The 19931-nt window shown below is 41.0% G+C and overlaps 1 protein-coding gene across 1 annotated transcript in view; it reads left to right on the top strand.

Moving 5' to 3' along the window:
- The window catches only part of LOC145415741 (sodium/glucose cotransporter 4-like), a 120163-nt gene that overhangs the window by 66833 nt on the left and 33399 nt on the right, over nt 1-19931 (top strand). Inside the window, exons 6-7 of the mRNA XM_080284973.1 lie at nt 2557-2777; nt 10057-10300. Coding sequence (XP_080141099.1) covers nt 2557-2777; nt 10057-10300 — 465 coding nt within the window. The remainder of the gene's footprint in view (nt 1-2556; nt 2778-10056; nt 10301-19931) is intronic.

Here is a 19931-nt window from a genome sequence, read left to right as displayed (position 1 = left end):
CATTACTACATAGAATGGAGGAGAAATCTGAAAGAATTATACTAACTGGAGATTTCAATGCAAATATAAACTGGAATACTCTAGACATAAAAAGCCAGGAAAGTTGTTGGGACCAAAAGCTCCTGGACCTTGTGCAGGAGTTTTTCCTAATGCAACATGTAAAGAAAGCACCAGAAAAAGAGGACTTGATGTACCAGCAGTACTAGATCTTTTATTTACGAGGAAAGAAAATGATATTGACAGTATTCTGTATCACCCTCCATTTGGCAAAAGCAACCATGCAGTATTAAATTGCAACTTCAGGGATGCATATGACATAGGTAACAGTAATGAAAGTTACAAAAAGAGCCTTAATTACAAAAAGGGCAGCTATCTTGACCTAAAGAAATACTTCTTAGAAATAGATTGGGAAAAAAAGCTTACAGGACGAGATTTAAATGTTATATATAGAAAATTCTGTGAACTTTATGAAATAGGAGTCCAAAATTACATCCCCTAGCACAAAGAAACAGAAATGAATATAAAGAAGTGGTTTAATAAAGAATGTAAAAAATCAAAAGAAAAGAGAGACTTGTTGTGGAATAGATACAGAAGACACAATAGTGAGAGGGCATATAACAACGATAAACAGGCAAGAAATGAATATACAAGAATAAGGAGAGAAGCCCAGAAACAGTTTGAGGAAGACATTATAAATAAAAGTAGTGATCAACCAAAGCTATTTTACAGCTACATCTGAAGCAAAACCAAAGTAAAAGATAAAATACCATCCATTACGGATGAAGGGATCACCTGTACACAAGAGAAAGATATTTTTGAAGCACTAAATAAGAATTTCCAATCAGTTTTTACAGAAGAAAATAATTTTGAGAGGGATGATATGGAACATGCATGCTCAAACCAGATATACAAACATCAGAAAAAGAAATACAGGAGGAGTTAAGTGAATTAAAGGAAAAGCAAATGGTCCTGAAATTTCATGTTGGGTGCTACATGAATGTGCAAAGGAGTTAAGTAGACCATTATCTTTTTTATTCAAGGAATCCTTGGGTCAAGGTAAACACCCTGATATTTGGAAGAAACCAAACGTTGTTCCCTTATTCAAGAAAGGGAATAGACAAAATTCACTCAACTACCGACTAGTATCACTAACCAGTGTTGTAAGCAAGGTATTAGAAAAGCTGATAAGAAAAGTTTGGGTAAACCATCTAGAAGAACTCAATATGATAATGGTTTCAGAAAGGGAAAATCATGTGTTACTAATCTATTAAGCTACGATGACAGAGTTGCAGAAACATTACAGAAAAGAGAAGGGTGTGTGGACAGTATTTATTTAGATTTCAAGAAAGCATTTGACAGAGTACCGCACCAAAGACTTTTATGGAAACTGTACCATCAAGGAGGAATCTGAGCCAATCTGTACTGTTGGATGCAAGATTTTCTCAGAAAAAGGGAAATGAGAGCAGTACTAAGGGGAAATTACTCATCATGGAGCGAAGTGACTAACAGAGCTCCACAGGGCTCAATGCTGGCACCAATTATGTTTTTAGTGTATAGAAATGACATAGATAGCAACATTGGAAATGAAAGCTATCTACATATGTTTGCTGATGATGCAAAAATACAAAGGAGAATACTAACAGAATTTTGTAAAGAACTACAAGAAGAATTAAATAATCTTCATGAATGGAGTAATACATGGCAAATGGAATTCAATGTGGACAAGTGTCATGTAATCAAGTTTGGTAAAAGTGGGAAAAGTTCAGATTGGGATTATAGGTTAGGAAGTAACACCCTAGACATATCAGAAAGAGAGAAGGATCTAGGTGTGATCATCAATAACAGACTATCTCCAGCTGACCACATCAGTGAGAAGGTATGGAACATGTATACACTGCTCGCAAATATGAGAATAGCATTCACATAGATAAATGAAGACATGCTGAGAAACATAATGACTTTATTCATCAGACCAACCCTGGAGTATGCATCAGTAGTCTGGAATCCTCATCTCAAAAAACACATAGATAAGGTTGAAAAAGCTCAAAGGACCACTACAAGATGGGTACCAAGCTTAAGGGATCTAAGCTACAAAGAAAGACTAGAAAAACTGAATCTGCCAACACAACAGGAGAGAGAGAAAAGAGGAGATATGATTATACTATATAAATACATATCAGGGAAGGAGAAAATAGACATCAATGAATATATAATCTGTGGGGAAGCATCAGCAAGAGGACACTGCAAAAAACTGCATAAAAAGAGAGGTGATAAAGACGTAAGGAAATTTAGTTTCCCAAATAGGGCAATTGATCAGTGGAATGCACTGCCAAATGAAATAATGTGTGCCAAAACAGTTCGTAATTTTAAGGAGATGTATGATGAAAATGGTTTAAGACACGGGACAGTATGAGCTTGACTCATTCCTGTAAAGATACAAATAGGGAAGAACACACACACACACACACGCACGTGCACACACACACACACACACACACACACACACACACACACACATGGATCATGAGTATTTTTTTTTTTCTTTATACATGACAGCCTTCATTGAAGTTGGGGGGTACCAAGAGCTAGTGAACAGGTTTCCCTATTCCACGGCCAGCATTCGGGCAGTTAACCATAACAATGAGAGCTGTGGTGAGCCCCCAGCAGACTACATGAACCTTATTCGAACCATTGAGCCTGGCAAGAGTGACTACCCCTGGACGGGCATGGTGTTTGGCCTCACCATCAACTCCATCTGGTATTGGTGCACAGATCAGGTCAGTCTGAAGCATATCGATATACACCTTGTTTACTCAGTCTGAAACCATGTTCTGCATTTTATTTTTTCTCTCCAGACTTTTTTTTGTTTGTTTGTTTGTTTCAGAAGTTTTTGAAATGGAAATGTTATACTGTATATAGCTTTCATTTAGACCTTCGTAACAAGAGGTCTGCCAAAAGCATTTTTTTTTTTTTTTAATGGAATTTGATATGGAAGTAATCATTGTTATGACCCCAGGCTTGTCTGGAAGTGAACCCAATGGACTGCAGCCTGGTGAGCATTCTTTTAGGGGATATGTCAGAAATAATTGAGGGACATTATTGTATAATTAGAAGTAGCAGAGATAAGTCAGTAAAACATGTCACTAGTTTGAAGAGCTAAGATTGTTGCCTGTAGTTATTTTATAATTAAGATGCTGATAATTAACACCTTTTCTTCACATAAAGTTTCCTGGGTTCATTTTTAAGCTGCTTTGTAGTCAGGTGTGTGCTTTGTTTGAACCAGAAGCATGTTTTACTTAAGACTGTTTCACTTTAAGGGGCATTTTTGTATGGGCAGTAATCTATCTATCAATCTATTGCTGGATACCTTCATCCCGTAAGAGGTGGCCACAAACAAGTTGCCTCCATGGCGCTTTGAACCCTGTCATTTCACTTCCCTGCTCCCAGCTCACACCCGACTCTTTCATATACCTCTCCACTCCATCCCTCCATCTCATCCTTGGCTTCTCTCTTCCTCTACCCTCCTCCACCTCACTCACATATACTCTCGTCATCAATCTCTCACTCTCCATCCACTCCACATGGCCAAACTGCCTCGTTGTGTTTCTCCTAACACTTCCTGTCACATCCACATTCACACCACAATGCTCCTTCACTTCCTCATTTGTCAGTCAGTCTCTCTATGTGACTCCACTTGCTCCTCTCAAATAACTCATTTCCATTGCTGTCACACTTGACTTGTGTCCCTCCAACAACATTCAAGCTTCACTTCCATACGTTAGAGTTGGTATCACAATACTGTCATGCAGTAACTTTCTGACTTCCATGCTTACTTCCCTGTTTCTTATCACTGCTTTCAAGGAACCAGCAATCTTTCTTCCTTGCTATACCCTTTCAAGCACTTCACCCTCTAAACTTCCATCCTTACTCATCACACTACCCAATGTACTTAAACATATTCCATTTCCTCCTCATCCAACCTCACTGTACATTCACTGACTTCATTTCTCTTGAAGACCATAACTTTACTCTTCCCTACATTCACCTTTAGGTTCCATTTCTTACACACTCACCCAGATTCATTCACCAAGCCTTGCAGTTCCCTTTCATCTTCACTTAACAACATAGTATCATCTGCAAACAACAGTACAGGGAGTTTCCAAACACTTCCCTCTCTCATTAGGGCTGCTCCAACATCCACTGCCCTACCATGTATCTCTTTTATAAGCCCATCCATATACAGATTGAACAACCATGGAGACATGACACATCCCTGTTTCAATGCAGCCTTCAAATAGAAGAATTCACTTAGTTCACTATCGACACACATGCAGCCTTAGCACCCTCATACATACTCTTCATGGCATTCAACAACTTCCCATTTACTCCATATGTTCTTAATACTTTCCACAATCCATGTCTACCCACCCTGTCATATGCTTTCTCCAAATCCATGAAGATGGCATACAACTTCAATTCTCTTCTCTGGAAACTTTTCCACTAAAAATCTAAGAACGAATATCTGATCTACACAATGTCTTCCCTTCCTATAACCTCCCTGTTCTTCTCCAACTAATTCCTCTGTTATTTCCCTAACTCTGACAATAAGTATCCTACCACATTCTTTTTCTGTTACACTAAGAAGACAAATGCCCCTACGGCTACCACACACTTCTTTTTCCCCTTTTTGTTTGTACTGGGGAATAATTATACCTGACTTCCAATCTTCTGGGACTCTACCTTCCTCCCGGGCCAATCTGTACATCTTCCACATCCATTCTACTACTATCTCTCCCCCATGGTTCGTCATTTCACCACACACTTTTTCAGTTCCTGGGGCTTTCTCCGTTTTGACTTTCTTCATTGCTTCCACAACTTCCATCCTACTGATTTCTTCCTCTCTTCTCACATCCCTCCTTCTCCCAGCCATTCCCCAACCGCTTATACTCACATTACGTTCATTCTTTATGTTCAACAATTCCTTAAAATATTCTCCCCATCTGCTCAGTTTTTCTCCCATCTCAACTAGTAATCTACCATTTTTATCTTTCACTCCTTGACTAACTTCTTTAACACCCTGTCTAACTCTCTTTACCCCTTTTCAGAATGTTTTCTTACATTCCCTCCTCTTTACACTCAAATTCCTTCCAAATTGCTCATCCACTCTCTTCTTTCTTTCTCTTACTAATCATTTTATCTCTCTCTTCCTCTCTATATGTAACTCTCCCTTCTGTCTCTCAACTTCTTCTACACCCCTATTTCTCATCCCCTCACTATAGGCTTTCTTCTTTTGTGCCACTACCTGTCTCACATCTTCATTCCACCATGCTGTTCCTTGCACCCCCTTTAATCTTCTCTTCACCCCACACACCTCCTCATATGCTGGACAGATTTCTTCTGTGAATATCTTGCACACACCTTCCTCGTCCTTCATCTGCCCCAATCCATATTTACTCAATCGCTTCTCCACTTCTCTCTTATATTCTGCCTTTTTCCCATCCTCTTGTAACCTTTCCACTCTCCTTGTATGAACTACCCCCTCCTGTCCTTCCCTTCTTCTGTTCCTCCATTTCATTTGGACCTTGATTCTCACCACCACCTCTTGCATCCATTACACACCTTCTTATCCTATCATCCACAGGCACATAGTTAATCATTGCCTTCTATTCATTCAGTTCACCACCCACCCATCCCATCACTCGCCACATATACATGTGGATCATTCTGTGTCTGAAGAGGGTATTGGCTATCACCTCCCCCTCCCGGCACAAATGTCCACCAGAACACTGCCATTCTCATCCACCTCTGTAGGCACACCCCACTCACCAACTACTCCATCCACTTTCACATTCCCTACTTTTCCATTCATATCTCCAGTCAAAAACACTCTCTTATTCCTTTCAAACTTTTCCATGCACACTTCCACATTTGTCCAGAACTCTTCTCTCACTCTGCTTGAACGATTTTGCATTGGCGCATACATGCACACACAGTCACCCCCATTTGTAGTCCAACTTTCAATCTTGCCCACACAATCCTTGAGCCAACTGATCCATACTCTCTTATATTCTTCTTCCATCTGTTGCTCACAATACACACTTCTTCTTTTGCCCTCTTATTCTCACCCACCCTTGCACATATACCTCATCCATACTCCCATTCTCTCACACTCTCACCTCTCCATTAGCTTTAGTTAATCCACATACATCCACTTTTGCATCCTCATGCACCTGGACAATCTCTCTCTTTCACCTCATCATTTGCACCCCTTACATTCCATGTCACAATCTGTACCAAGCCTCTTGTTGTCCTTAATCATCACCTGTTGGTCAGTCCTGGTCCGATGCTACTTGTTCTTATTTTTAGTTAGTTATTTTCTGTGGAGGGGCACTAACCCACCGCCAACCCACTTATTGTCACGTAGGGAACACGTGTTGGTTGGTTATAAGGTTACTACCCAGTGTTTTAAATGATTTCCTGGGTTACAGGAAATCATTTGGGTTGCCACTCAGTGTAGAGCTACCCTAAAAACAGTACCACCACACTAAATGGGTGGATGATGCACACCCCCACCTACCACAGTACAATAATATACCCCTTAAATATGCAGCCAAAAGAAGTGATGAAACTCCATTTGAGAGTTGGTGGAGGTAGACCTCATGTGCTACTGCACAGAAGAAACGAGTAGAAAAGTATATTGGTGAGATAGAAAGGAGAGGAAGAGGAGTATTTGAGAAAGTGAGAGGAGCATGTGATAAAGTAACCTGGAGATGGTTTTTTCCTGTTGACCCCCGATTTGATGCTTCCAGGAGGGAACAGGGTTTTGAAAATGATGGTAATGATGATGATGTTGATGATGATAATGAGAGTTCTGGTGATGCTGTAATACCAAGCCAGGTACCAGTTAGTAAAAAGATACACATTTTCCTGTATTGTCCAGAGAAATAGTTTGTCCAGAGCATCCCAAATGATGTGATTATCCGGTGTCCAGCCACAAATATATACTGTATATAAAGTAACCACACTTCGTTTCATCGTTTCACTTATAAAGGCTCCAACATGCTTGTATGCGTCGGCCTTGGTCACCTAATGGCGGCTTTCCACGATGCACGATCCATTGCAGCTTCCCTGTTCAGTCCCTTAACCCTGAGGTCACACTTAATGACCTCGTCCCATGTCTTTCTCGGTCTACCCCTCATAACCCCACCCCCAATATTAACACTTCTCACCTTCCTCACTCAGTTATCATCCCCCATCCCCTCCACATGTCCAAACCAACTCAATCTACCTCTCCTCATCACAACACCAATACACTCCAGTCCCATCCTACCTCTCAACTCTTCCATCGTAAACTCAGCCCCCCGGACCTTGCACGCAGGGACGCACTACACATCCACCTAATCATTGTCATTTCTGTACGTCTGAGCCGGCGAATATCCTCCTCCTTTACTGCCCAGGTCTCACTACCATACAGCATTACACTCCTAACACATGCTGCATACAAAGACCCCTTAGCACGTAGGGAGAGCCCTCTCAATGTCAGAAGAGGCAAGAGCTCCCTGAACTTCTTCCAACCACTTCCTCACCCTAGCCACAGAGCTAGCTCCAGCCCCACCTCCAACACACAACATGTCTCCCAAATAACAAAACTCTTCCACACACTCAAGAGATTCAGGAGCAAGTTCAATCCTTTCGCGCCTGACAATCTCCACCTGCTCTCCCCGACACGCTGTACACATAAAATCAGCATTATCTTGCAGTCTACCTCTGATACCACTACATCTCTTGTGCACCCATTTATCACAAACACCGCACAAGATAGAATTACTTCCCATGCCCTTGTGGCAAACTGCATGTGGCCACTCCCTCGTCTTTGACAGTACTGCCACCTACCCTAGATATCATCACTTTTGTTTTATCTGCATTTACCCTTAAGCCCTTGTGCCCCATACCATCTATCCACTTTCTAAACCTTTCATCCACCTCCCATTCGTTCTCTGCAATCAACACCAAATCATCAGCATACAACATCTCCCACGGGAGTCCATTTCTAAAGACACGTGAGAGGGCTTCAAGTACCATGATAAACAACATGGGACTCAAAACTGACCCTGATGCACACCAACATTCACGGAAAACTCATCACTCAAATCTCCATTCACTCTTATCTGGGTGCGAGCACCCACATACATCGCCATAACCACCCTAACCAGCCACTCCTCGAAGCCAAGCTTTCTCATTGCCCACTTCACCACCTCTCTAGGGATGCTGTCATAGGCCTTTTCCAAATCAACAAAAACAAAATAAAGATCCCTTCTCCTACCAATATATTTTTCCTGAAGCTGTCGAACAATGAATATGGCATCAGTAGTCCCCCTACCTGGCATAAACCCAAACTGCATCTCATCAATATTCACTCTTTCTCTAATCATACCTTCTAAAACTCTCTCCATTATTTCATTATCTGATCTAAAAGCTTTATACCTCTATAATTTCCTCTTTCCAGGGCATCACCCTTCCCTTTATACACATTTACAATTACACTCTTCAGCCAATCATCTGGGACAACACACTCATAAATAATCTTATTTATCAGGTCATTGACTAACCTCACCCCTATATCTCCTGAGGCCTTCAACATTTCAGCAACCCAGACACACCTGCTGCCTTCCCCACCATCATCCTGCCTATTGCTTCACTCACAGTAGCAGCATCAATCAAAGACCAAGGGCCAAACACTGGATCTGCTGGCTCCAAACCTTCCCTGTCCCAGTCAAACTCCTCATTCAACAACCGGCTATAATGCTTTCTCCATGCATCTTTAACATCCTCACTGTTCACCACTACCCTTCCTTCATCATTCTTCACACACTGCTCACCTATTATATCCCGATTATCCCTCTTCATCGGATTTGCCACCATAAATATCATATTTTTCCTTTCCTCATGATTTAGCTCATCAAGTAAAAGTCTGTGTGACTCAGACCTTGCCCTGTATACCTCTCTTCTAGCCCTGTGCTTGGCAGCCAAGTATTCCTCCTTGCTACCACCCTTCTTCCATTCCCGGAAAAGACTTCTTTTCTCCTTAACTGCAGCTTCTACACCCTCATCCTACCACCAAGTTACTTTATGTCTTGGTGGTCCTCTTGTCCAGCTGCATGTTACATCAGTAACTCTCAAGAGATTGTTCTTGAAGGCTCTGTACTGTTCATTAATGCCTCTGTCTGCAGCTCCCTGTTCAGCCACCACTCTCCTCATCTTGCTATAGAAGGCATCCCTTACTACTTGGTTTTTCAGCTTCCATACTTTCCTCCTAGGTACATAAGTCCTCTTTTTCATCACTCGTTCTTTAAGCACCATATCACAAATCAATAGTTTGTGCTGTTGCACACACTCCTCATTTCCTATAACTTTAACATCCCTCACTAACCTCCTATCAGCCTTCCTAACCAGAAAATAATCTATCTGACTGCTATTTCCCCCAGACTCACATAATTAACCTACTCTCTCGTTTCCTAAAATATGTGTCGCACACAATCATGTCCATTGCCTCCTCAAACTCGAGTATCCTTTCCCCTTCCGCATTCCTTATACCATACGCACATCCCCCATCTACTCCTTCATAACCCTGTGCTGCTTCACCTACATGACCATTTAAGTCCCCTCCCAAAACCACTATCTCATCATCCTGCATACCACCTACTACACTTATTAAATCATCCCAAAATATATATTGATATTTTAAAATTAACTCCATTTCTATACTCTAAATTTGATTGCAAAACTTTCCTTAGATAGCAAATTTGTAGCTACTACTGTACATCCTTTTCCTAGAGACACTATCTTGTAGTCAGCCAGTGTTCAGTAACTGTACCCTAGGTAGAGATCTTATTGTCAGCTATTCATATGTTACCCACTCTTTATAAATAATCTCCTAATCAGCCATTTGTTATCCTGCTGCCAGTTCACTTACCCAATCCTTTTAGTACTGCATTCCAAACTGAATCTCTCATCAGTCAAAGATTTAGCTGATGCTACTTTGATTTCAACCCTCAGGTGATTGTGCAGCGAACCCTGGCAGCCCGTGACTTGACCCATGCTAAGGCTGGCTGCATCCTGGCCTCCTACCTCAAGTTCCTTCCACTGTGGCTGCTGGTGTTCCCAGGCATGGCAGCACGGATCCTGTACACTGACCGAGTGGCTTGTGCATCCCCAGAGCTCTGTGAAGAGATCTGTGGCAGTCCTGGTGGCTGTACTAACATTGCATATGCTGAACTGGTGTTAAACTTACTACCGACAGGTTTGTGTTCTACCTTTATTCTTCTATGTTCTTTTGTTGTTTATTTTCAGTCCATCTAGTTTTCTACCTGAGTGTATTTTGCAGGACGCCATGTTTCCTTACTCACATCTGACAATGTACAGTACAGTATATAATCTTCTTGTTATGATTGTGTATAGCATTTTTCTTGTAGTTTTTCCTTTGTCTATCAATTTGCACCTTTCCTTCTTACTGGAAGTTTGCTCTCATTCAGCCTGTCCCAAAGGAGGGTGACCATTCCCAGCCTTCTAACTGTCGCCCAATTGCTTTAGCATCCTGTATTTCAAAAGCTTTTGAGTCTATTCTCAACAAAAAAATTTTTAAAGCATCTTTCCTCTCACAACCTTCATTCTGATCATCAGTATTGGTTCCACCAGGGATGCACCACTGATGATCTTGCAATCTACCTTGCAGACTCCTTGTCATCCTCCTTTGGGATTATAACAAAAGCTTTGCCCTTGCACTTGACATCTCAAAGGCTTTCGATCGAGTCTGGCATAAATCTTTAATTTCCAAACTACCCTCTTATGGTTTCTATCCTTCTATTTGTGCCTTCATCCCTAGCTTCCTTTCTGGTTGTTCTATAGCCAAAAATGACCATGACGGGCCTTTCCTCTTCCTTGGGTGACTGACATCATCCCAAACATTCTGAGACAAAACAATAAAATTAAGATGCTCATTGATCGAGGTTGTACCCTCAACATTCTCTTCACAAGAACAAAGAATGGCACCAAAACTGCTGTCTTGAAGGTGTCGCCAGAGGTGAGATCCTCCATTGTAGAACAGGGCAATTATATCTATGTGGATCTTACAAGATGCCATGCTTTTGAAAGATTCTTTGTTACACAGCATCATCTCTGACAGGGCATTGATTATACGTCTGAGAGATGTTCTGGAAAAAATGATGAACCTAAATGTGTTTTTTGTGCTGGAGCCCATAAATCTAAGGATTGTAGTAACAGAAATTCTCCTAAATGCATCAACTGCTCTTCCTGAAGACATCAAGATGCTAATTCAAATTCACAGTCAGTTCCCATTTTGCATCAAGTAGAGACTGTCGAGTTATGATTTCTCATAGGAATAGATTGATTGAAAACACCAATTTTGACCATTCATAAAACTGACTACATCTTTCTTGAACCAGTTAAGGATGGGTCTTTTAAATATTCGTTCTCTCTGTAATAAGATAGACTATATTAATGAAATTCTAAATCAGCATGGGCTTGACATTTTGTGCTTAACTGAAATCTGGTTGTATGAGTCTGATATCAATATTTTTCGTAATGCTATGCCTAAGACACATTCTGTTATAATTATTCCCAGGTTCTGCTGACTGTCCGGGAGGAGACGTAGCACTCATTTACTCAGCAGCATTTGTAAACGTTTCTCTCATAGACTCAGACCTGACCCCATCTTCATTTGAATTAATGGAATTATTAATAAATTTCCATCAGAATACCATTAGAATTGCAATTGTCTATCGACCAGGTCACCCGGGCAGAGGTCGAGGTTTTATGAAGGAGTTTGGGCAGTTTCTTGAAGTGTTTTCTCTTAAATCCGGAGGAGTTCTTGTTTGTGGTGATTTCAATTATTGGGTTGACAATTCAGAGTCAAAACCATTTTCTTCAGAGTTCCTTGAGTTGATCACCCGGAACAATTTTTCAATCATGTGATTAATCCAATTCATGTCTCAGGACATGTCCCTGACTTGATCTTGTCCCTTGTTGGTTGCAGGCATGTATCATATGTAGAGTTTGACTCAGCTGACCCCCTCATCTCTGATCATGCTCTGATCACTCTTAGCTTTGATGTCCCAAAATCCTCTTCCTATAAAATGGTCATCAGGTTCAAAAATTACAGGAATCTTGACCGCCAGTTGGTGTCTTGAAATTGATCAGCGTTCAAACTACATTGATTCCTCAAATCTTTCTTCTGATGAATTGGTTGATATATATAACAATGAACTTAGGTCAGTTTCTGACCATTATTGTCTTGAGGTACTAAAAACAATCATTATATGTGATAATATTCCGTGGTATGGTCCATCCGTTAATTCTTTGCCTATACAACGAAAAGGCAGAACATGAGTGGCGCTTGCAGCGGACCGAATTAATTCTCATTTGCATTATGTTTTCATGAGAAGAGCAGTCATTCACACTGTAATAGCTCAAAAGGCTAGGTATTATCATAATAAACTTGATTCATGTGATGGTGATAAAAATAAACTGTCTACAGTTGTGAACAATTTGGTTGGTTGGAGGACAGTAATTGTTAAACCAATTTCTGTATCTGATGCCCAATTGGCTTCTGATTTTGCTTCATTTTTTACAACTAAGATATCTCGCATAAGAAGTGATTTAGACAACATTTCTCCTAGCAAGGCATGCTCAGTTGACATCCATTCACAGTGCACTGGGGATCATTTGCTTTCAACATTTCATCTGCTGGATGTAAACAGAGTTATATGTTACATCAGAGAACTTGATAAAACATTTTGCCCACTCGACCCATGTAACATGTCATGACTGCCTAATGTGTATGAGCACCCTGCAGAATTTATCTGCAACATAATAAATAGATGCTTCTTAGAAAGTAATTTTGTTCAGTCTGAGAAACGTTCTTTGCTTATGCCCCTAAGTAAGAAACCTGGCCTTGATGTTGAGAGCATGACAAATTATCGTCCCATCTCTAACTTGTCTATCTTATCCAAGATTACTGAGTGGGCCATACTTGATCAACTCTTTCCACTACTGGAACACAACAGAGTTGTTCCTGTTGTTCACTCAGCATATAGAAAATACCATTCAACTGAAACTGCACTAACAAGGATTCATAGTGACTTGGTGGCACACACCTGTAGTGGGATGTCCTCTCTTCTAGTTCTGTTGGATCTGTAAGCAGCTTTTGATACAGTAGATCATAAACTATTGCTGGATGATCTGTATTTTTATGGCATTTGTGATAGTGCTCTTTTGCTTCTTAAGTCGTATCTGTCGGACAGATCTCAGAGAGTGGTTGTTGATTACACTAGCTCTGATTCTGCTTCCCTTCTGTTTGGAGTCCCTCCAGGAGCTTTGGGTCCAATTCTGTTTACTATCTACACAAGTAGTTTATCGTCTTTACTTATTGCTCACAATGTATCCTATCATGTTTATGCTGACGACACCCAGCTGTATGTTAAGATGTCAGATATCAGTGTTATGAGACTAAGCTTGAATCTCTAATATCTGATATTAAGATTTGGATGGCTAAGAGGAAACTTAAGCTGAATGATGGTAAAACTGAGATCATCATATCAGAGGAAACAGAAGGGGTGACGACACTGATAATGCCCTGACATTGACATGTCACAGCTTCATCCAGTCAGGTCTGTTCAAAATCTGGGTGTTTATTTTACTTCAAAGTTAAATTACAAAGAAGATTTTAGTCAGGTTGCCAGAGGGTGTAACTTGCATATTGGAAATCTGTACTCTGTGAGAAAATTCCTGAATAGATGTTGCCTCTTAACATTGGTCCATGCAGTGGTCTTGTCTTGTGTTGATTACTGTAATTCACTGTGGATTGGTCAACCAGATAATGTACTAACAAAAGTTCTGTCTGTGTTGAACAGGGCAGCACGGCTTATCTTTGGTCTCCCCCCAAGAATCTTGACTACCCCATTCCTAATTGAGCTGCATTGGTTACCAGTAGAGGCTAGAAAAGAATTTAAACTGTGTCTTATTACATTAAAGGTTCTTAAGTTTGGTGAACCAGAGTATCTTGCTGAATTGTTAAAATTCCCATTGGCACGCCCAGGTGTGATGTTATGCAGTGAAGATGATTCCTTGTGTCTTAACGAGCCTGGAGCCATTCACCAGTCATCTTTCTCTGATTGTTCTTTTGTGTATAGAGCCCCTAGATTATATAATAGATTGTTCTTTTGTGTATAGAGCCCCTAGATTATATAATAGATTGCCATTGTCCATAAGACAACTCTTCTGTTGAATCCTTTAAGAAACAGCTGAAAGCCTTTCTTTTTTCATAATGCTGTTACCTGGAGAAAGGTACTATGACGGATGATTATAGGATTTAATATTGCCACTTTCACATATATATATGATGAAGCTTGTATTATATATGAGAGAAGTCACAATTCTTGTAATTGTAAAACTAATGTATGTGTGTCGAGCTCTAGTGAATTCCCAAAGGAAGAATTGGCACTTTTGAGAAACAAAAGACCAGATTATTATTATTATTATTATTATTATTATTATTATTATTATTATCTGCTGTTGTAGACATCCACCATTCTTCTCCTAGAGCTATCAATACTGGTGTTCCTCAGGGCTAAGTCCTATCTCCAACTGTCTTCCTTTTAATCATCATTGACCTTCTAAGCTGTGCATCTAACCTTATCCATTCATATGCTGACGACTCCACTCTTCACCTTTCCATTTGCTTCCTGCAGCATCCATCTCAGCAGTTACTTCAACAAACTAGGGATGAGGCTATGGCACACCTAGTGTCTGACTTGGCTCATATCTCTGATTGGGGTAAAAATAGCCGTGTTGTTTATAATGCATCCAAAACTCAGTTCTTACATCTATCAACCAGACAGAATCTTCCACAGGAGTACCCACTAATTTTTAACAATAGCCAGCTCGATCCTGCATTATCTCTAAACATACTTGGGGTTTCATTCTCTTGGGATTTATCTAGGAAAGATCATATTACCTCTCTTGTAAAATCTGCTTCCAAGAGATTGGGTGTACTAAGCCAGCTCCATACCTCCTTTACCCCTGCACAGTTGTTGACTTTATACACCAGTTTTACTTGTCTCTGTGTATAGTACAACTCTCACCTGTGGGAAGGCCCCTCACACATAGCTCTTCTCAACAGGGTGGAGTCAAAGGCTTTTCGTCTCATTAACTCTCCTCCTCTTACTGGCTCCCTTCAACCTCTGTCTCCTTGTCACACTGTTGCATCTTTATCTCTTTTCTATCGCTGCCTCATTGGGCACTACTCCTCTGAACAGTCTGCTTGCATCACTCCACCACTACAGCAGGCACGTAGCAGCCATCTAGCAACAAACATTCATCCCTTTTCTGTTCAACTCTCAAATGCAAGAGTTAACCACTACTCCCAGTCCTTCATTTATGCTTGTATGCAACAGATCAACTATGGAACTGTCTCCCTTTGTTTTTCCTACTGCCTACGATCTCTAATCTTTCAAACGCAGTGTGTCCAGGCATCTCAAAATGAATGGATCTTGAATTTGGCTCCCTGTTGTCTTGTTTTTTTTTTTTGTTCTTGGATTTTTGGAGGGAGCAGTTTGCAGACCACTGGCCTTTGGCTCCTTTTCCTTGCATTAAGAAAACAAAAAATGTCTTCATCACAAGACAGTAATGTGATAATTCTTTTTAGTATGATTACATACATACCTGCTGTACATCCATCCATTCATATACACATTAGGGTCATTCCATGAAAATGTTAACATTTAATGTCAGTCTCAGAATTGATCAACAATATAAAACTTATACAGTATATCATTTTAAAGCTTAATCATTTAATTTAATAAATCTGGACAGAAAAAGAGTCTTAACTGTCTACTGAGAGTGAGGCATTAAAAAATGCTGTACCATGTCACTGAAGAAAAAATCATGCTGACATTAGTGATTTTCTTATCATCACTGACCCAGGTTTGTATTTGGTTGGAATGCTGTTATTGGTTTTTATTGAAATAGCATATGTTTGAGTTTACATATACTTTGTGGTATGACTGTGACACGACTTTGAAGTGGAAGTACTTCAGGAGTAATGTGTGTGACGTTTTTATTTTTATTTTGACATTTTATCCATACACAGCCTACAAAGTGGAGAAAACTAACATAATTTTATATTATAAATAGGCATCCTGGTAGCTTACTACTGTAGCCCTGTGATATCTTGTAAGAGACTCTGGTATGCCATATGCTCCGTCACACACGTTACATGCATAACATGTGGACTGTTACCGGAAAAAGATGTAACGTGTCTCATGCACAGCTTTAAACAAGAAATCACTGCAGTTACACTGAATTCAGGGAGAGTTGGATGGGTATGGTGGGAGGGACTGGATGGGTTGATGTCATGGATGGCTTTGTTGGGTGAGCAGGGTGGGTGGCATTCATGGGTGGGGATGGTGGGTGACCGTGGTTGGTGGGCAAGATGGGCTACGGGAATGTGTGGGTCACCAGGGTGTGTGGTGACTTGGTGGGTTGCCAAGGTGGCTGAGAAGATTGTGTGGGCAGGGTACTGTGCATGGGTGGGTGGTTTTGTGAGTGAGTGGGTTCAGGGTGGGTAGATGTGTTGGTTGGTATTGTTAGATGAGTTTAATGGGTGGTATTCATGGGTGGGCAGGGTGGATGGCCAAGATCGGTGTGCTTGGTAGGTCACACAGGTGGCTGGGAAGGGTGAGTGTTGGATGGGTTGAGTGAGCACATGGATGTGTGGATGGGTGGATATGTGGCTCCCCACATGAAAAGGCAGGAGTGGGACTTTTAGGGCTAGTAGTCATATAACTTATCACTGTTAATTAGATTGTAGTACATTGTTTAGAAGATGAATAAATATTTGGAATAAAATTCTATATGGTGGGGTCATTCTATTGAAATCTGCTTTAGCCTCAATATAATCATTTCTCATTGAGCAGAAGGTGGATGTATACTCATAATAATACACGTAATAGTAGAATAAATTATACTAATACTACATGTGGCAAGACGTGAGAGAGAGTGAAGCTTCAGATCTCCGATCCATCTGCCTAACGAATCGATGGTTTTGGGGGGGTAAGGAGGGGGAGTTGGAGGGTGGATGTGTGCATATAACTTGCCCTTTGATGGCTGGCTACCATGTCTCTTTATTAGTGTTCACTGCTGTACTGGTTCATTATACAAACAAGAAGTTGTCTAAACAATATGAACTGCAGTTACTGAGTCAGTGCCTGAAGAGGGCATGATCAAAGATTATTACCAAAGAAAGAGAGACATCAACAGAATGGGTCATACTGCTTCATTTTCTTGACAACCCAGACAGAGATGAGATAGCAGAGGACATGATTGTGCAGGCTTTGCCAACTCCTCAGGTATCACGAATAGTGCATACATTCAAAGGGATGACCTTTCCCTCCTCGATCAACTAGTCTGTGTTAATGTCATGTTGTTGATGTCACTTGAATATGTTGATGTCACTTAAACAGGAATTGTCATCTGGTTAGTTCGTTCATTCATTCGTCATCTAATCCATTGTTGCCTCATGAGGTGTGTAGGAGCCCTGGGCTAGGCAAGTTGGTCCTGACATTTAAGATGAGAATAACCAGCCTCACTCATCCCTGAGTGGCAGTGCATGAGCAGTAAACCCTAACCATCCCCTGGATATAAACCTGAACCAGCTCAATCCAATTGGAGCTCCTTAATTGCCCACTAAATCACCAGGTGCCATAGTTTGGTTTTATGGTTACCACCCAGTGTAGTAAATGGTTTCCTGGTGTACAGGCAACCATTTGGCTTGCCACTCAGTGTAGAGTCACCCTTAGACAGAAGGAGGAGGAAAGAATGAAGTAAGGAAAGAGGGAACAGGAAGGATGGGAAGAAGGAAGGAAGAGAGGAAAGGGCAGTCACCCAACAGCAGCACTACATCAATTGAGTTGATGGTGAGTGCCCCCACCAACCACTTTCTGATTAGTTTATCATGTAAATTTCACATCAGTACACATTTTGTTTTTGTTTGTGATACTTCCAGTTACTGTAACTGTAATAAGAGTTGATTATATAATCATATTTCAATAAAAATCGCACAAGTAACATTTCTCACTTTTTCGGGAATGTGTCTCACAGTGACATTGACCTTAACAGCACAAGTTATTAGCAGTAAATAAAATTTGCTGAGTATGGTTATGATCCTTATCTGTTGACATATTATTGACATGAGGTACTCCTTCATTGAACCAGTCAAGTTGCTGACTTACTGATATTAATTATGCCAACTACTAGAGGGGGTAGCATTGTGGTAACGTTCTTCACGCCACTTTTGAAAATCTGTATAACATTCAAATTAAAACATATAAATAATATATACAACTGTGGTATGATGTAGGGTGAAGTGTTGGTTATACAGTATAGCTTGCAAAAACTGTTTGTTTACACTTAATCCTTGTAAATCGCGTGTTCATAAATCACGGATTCGTAAATCACAGCTAGGTGGCTGTCAGACTGCTGGCAACTTTAAATCACTGTTAAGTTACGAAAATCGCGGATCTAGGCACCCAAGTGGGCCTTTTCCGAGGAGAACCATAAACTGCAGCATTCAAACTGAAAATCGCAACCCAACAACCAATCACCGCACAGCCCTGGTGGCATATGTGCATACTAATGCCGCCATGTTGTTGTTGTTCTTGTCCCACCAGTCCGCACACTATAGAGCGTCACCGTGGAGTATGAGAGTTACCTGCCTTTTTATGTGCAACTTCCCCCTGCCTCCTACCTGCCATGGCCCCTCCCGACCCCCCCCAATGAAGCACTGTAGGCAGTATGACATCAAGAAGCTACCACAGTTGTTGTACAGTCATCGTTTGGAGCTCATTCGTCGTGTTGAGAGGGGAGAGAAGTTTTCAAAGCTGGCGAAAGAGTTTGGGAAGAACAAGTGCTGAGAGGTTCTAAGTTCTTCCCAACACCACCCCACTCCATTCACTTAAGCAATTTTGTCATAGGATTAAGGTGAGATCCCTTAACATGGCTTATTTCAATTTAATACATGCACTGAATATTCCTAAATTTGTATGTTTGTGTTTGATGGTGCCTAGATAGGTGTAGGTAGGATGCTGTAGGGGCGGATTGGCCAAAGTCCTGACCCAAATTAATTTTTCACATAAGAGTTATTATTCATAAATCACGGAATTCGTAAATCACGGCAGTGGTCCAGACCCAAATTGCCACGATTTACGAGGATTGAGTGAGGCGTGTAGGAAAGAGTAAAGTGATGGTCTTTGAGAGAGGTGAAGTCAGTGAATGTATAGCGAGGTTGGATGGTGAGGAATTGGAAAATGTGAGTACGTTTAAGTATTTGGGTAGTGTGATGAGTAAGGATGGAGGTTTGGAGGGTGAAGTGCTTGAAAGGGTACAGCAGGGAAGAAAGGTTGCTGGTTCCTTGAAAGCAGTGATAAGAAACAGGGAAGTGAGCATGGAAGTAAAAAAGTTACTACATGACAGTATTGTGATACCAACTCTAACGTACGGAAGTGAAGCTTGGACGTTGTTGGAAGGACACAAGTCAAGAGTGAGAGCAGTGGAAATGAGTTATTTAAGAGGAGCTTGTGGAGTCACGTGGAGAGACAGGCTGACGAATGAGGATATAAAGGAGCGTTGTGGTGTTGATGTGGATGTGATAGGAAGCGTTGTGAGGAACACACTGAGGTGGTTTGGCCATGTGGAGAGGATGGAGGGTGAAAGACTGACGAAGAGAGTGTATGTGAGTGAGGTGGAGGGTGGAAGAGGGAGGGGGAGACCGAGGATGAGATGGAGGGATGGGGTGGAGAGGTATATGAGAGAGGGGGGTGTGAGTTGGGAGCAGGGTAGTGAAATGGCGGGGGACAGGG

The sequence above is a fragment of the Coenobita brevimanus genome, chromosome 103 (genome assembly GCF_032717465.1).
Source record: "Coenobita brevimanus isolate Jiangsu-jjx chromosome 103, ASM3271746v2, whole genome shotgun sequence".
NCBI classification, from domain to species: domain Eukaryota; kingdom Metazoa; phylum Arthropoda; class Malacostraca; order Decapoda; family Coenobitidae; genus Coenobita; species Coenobita brevimanus.
This window is presented reverse-complemented; position numbering and strand designations above follow the sequence as displayed.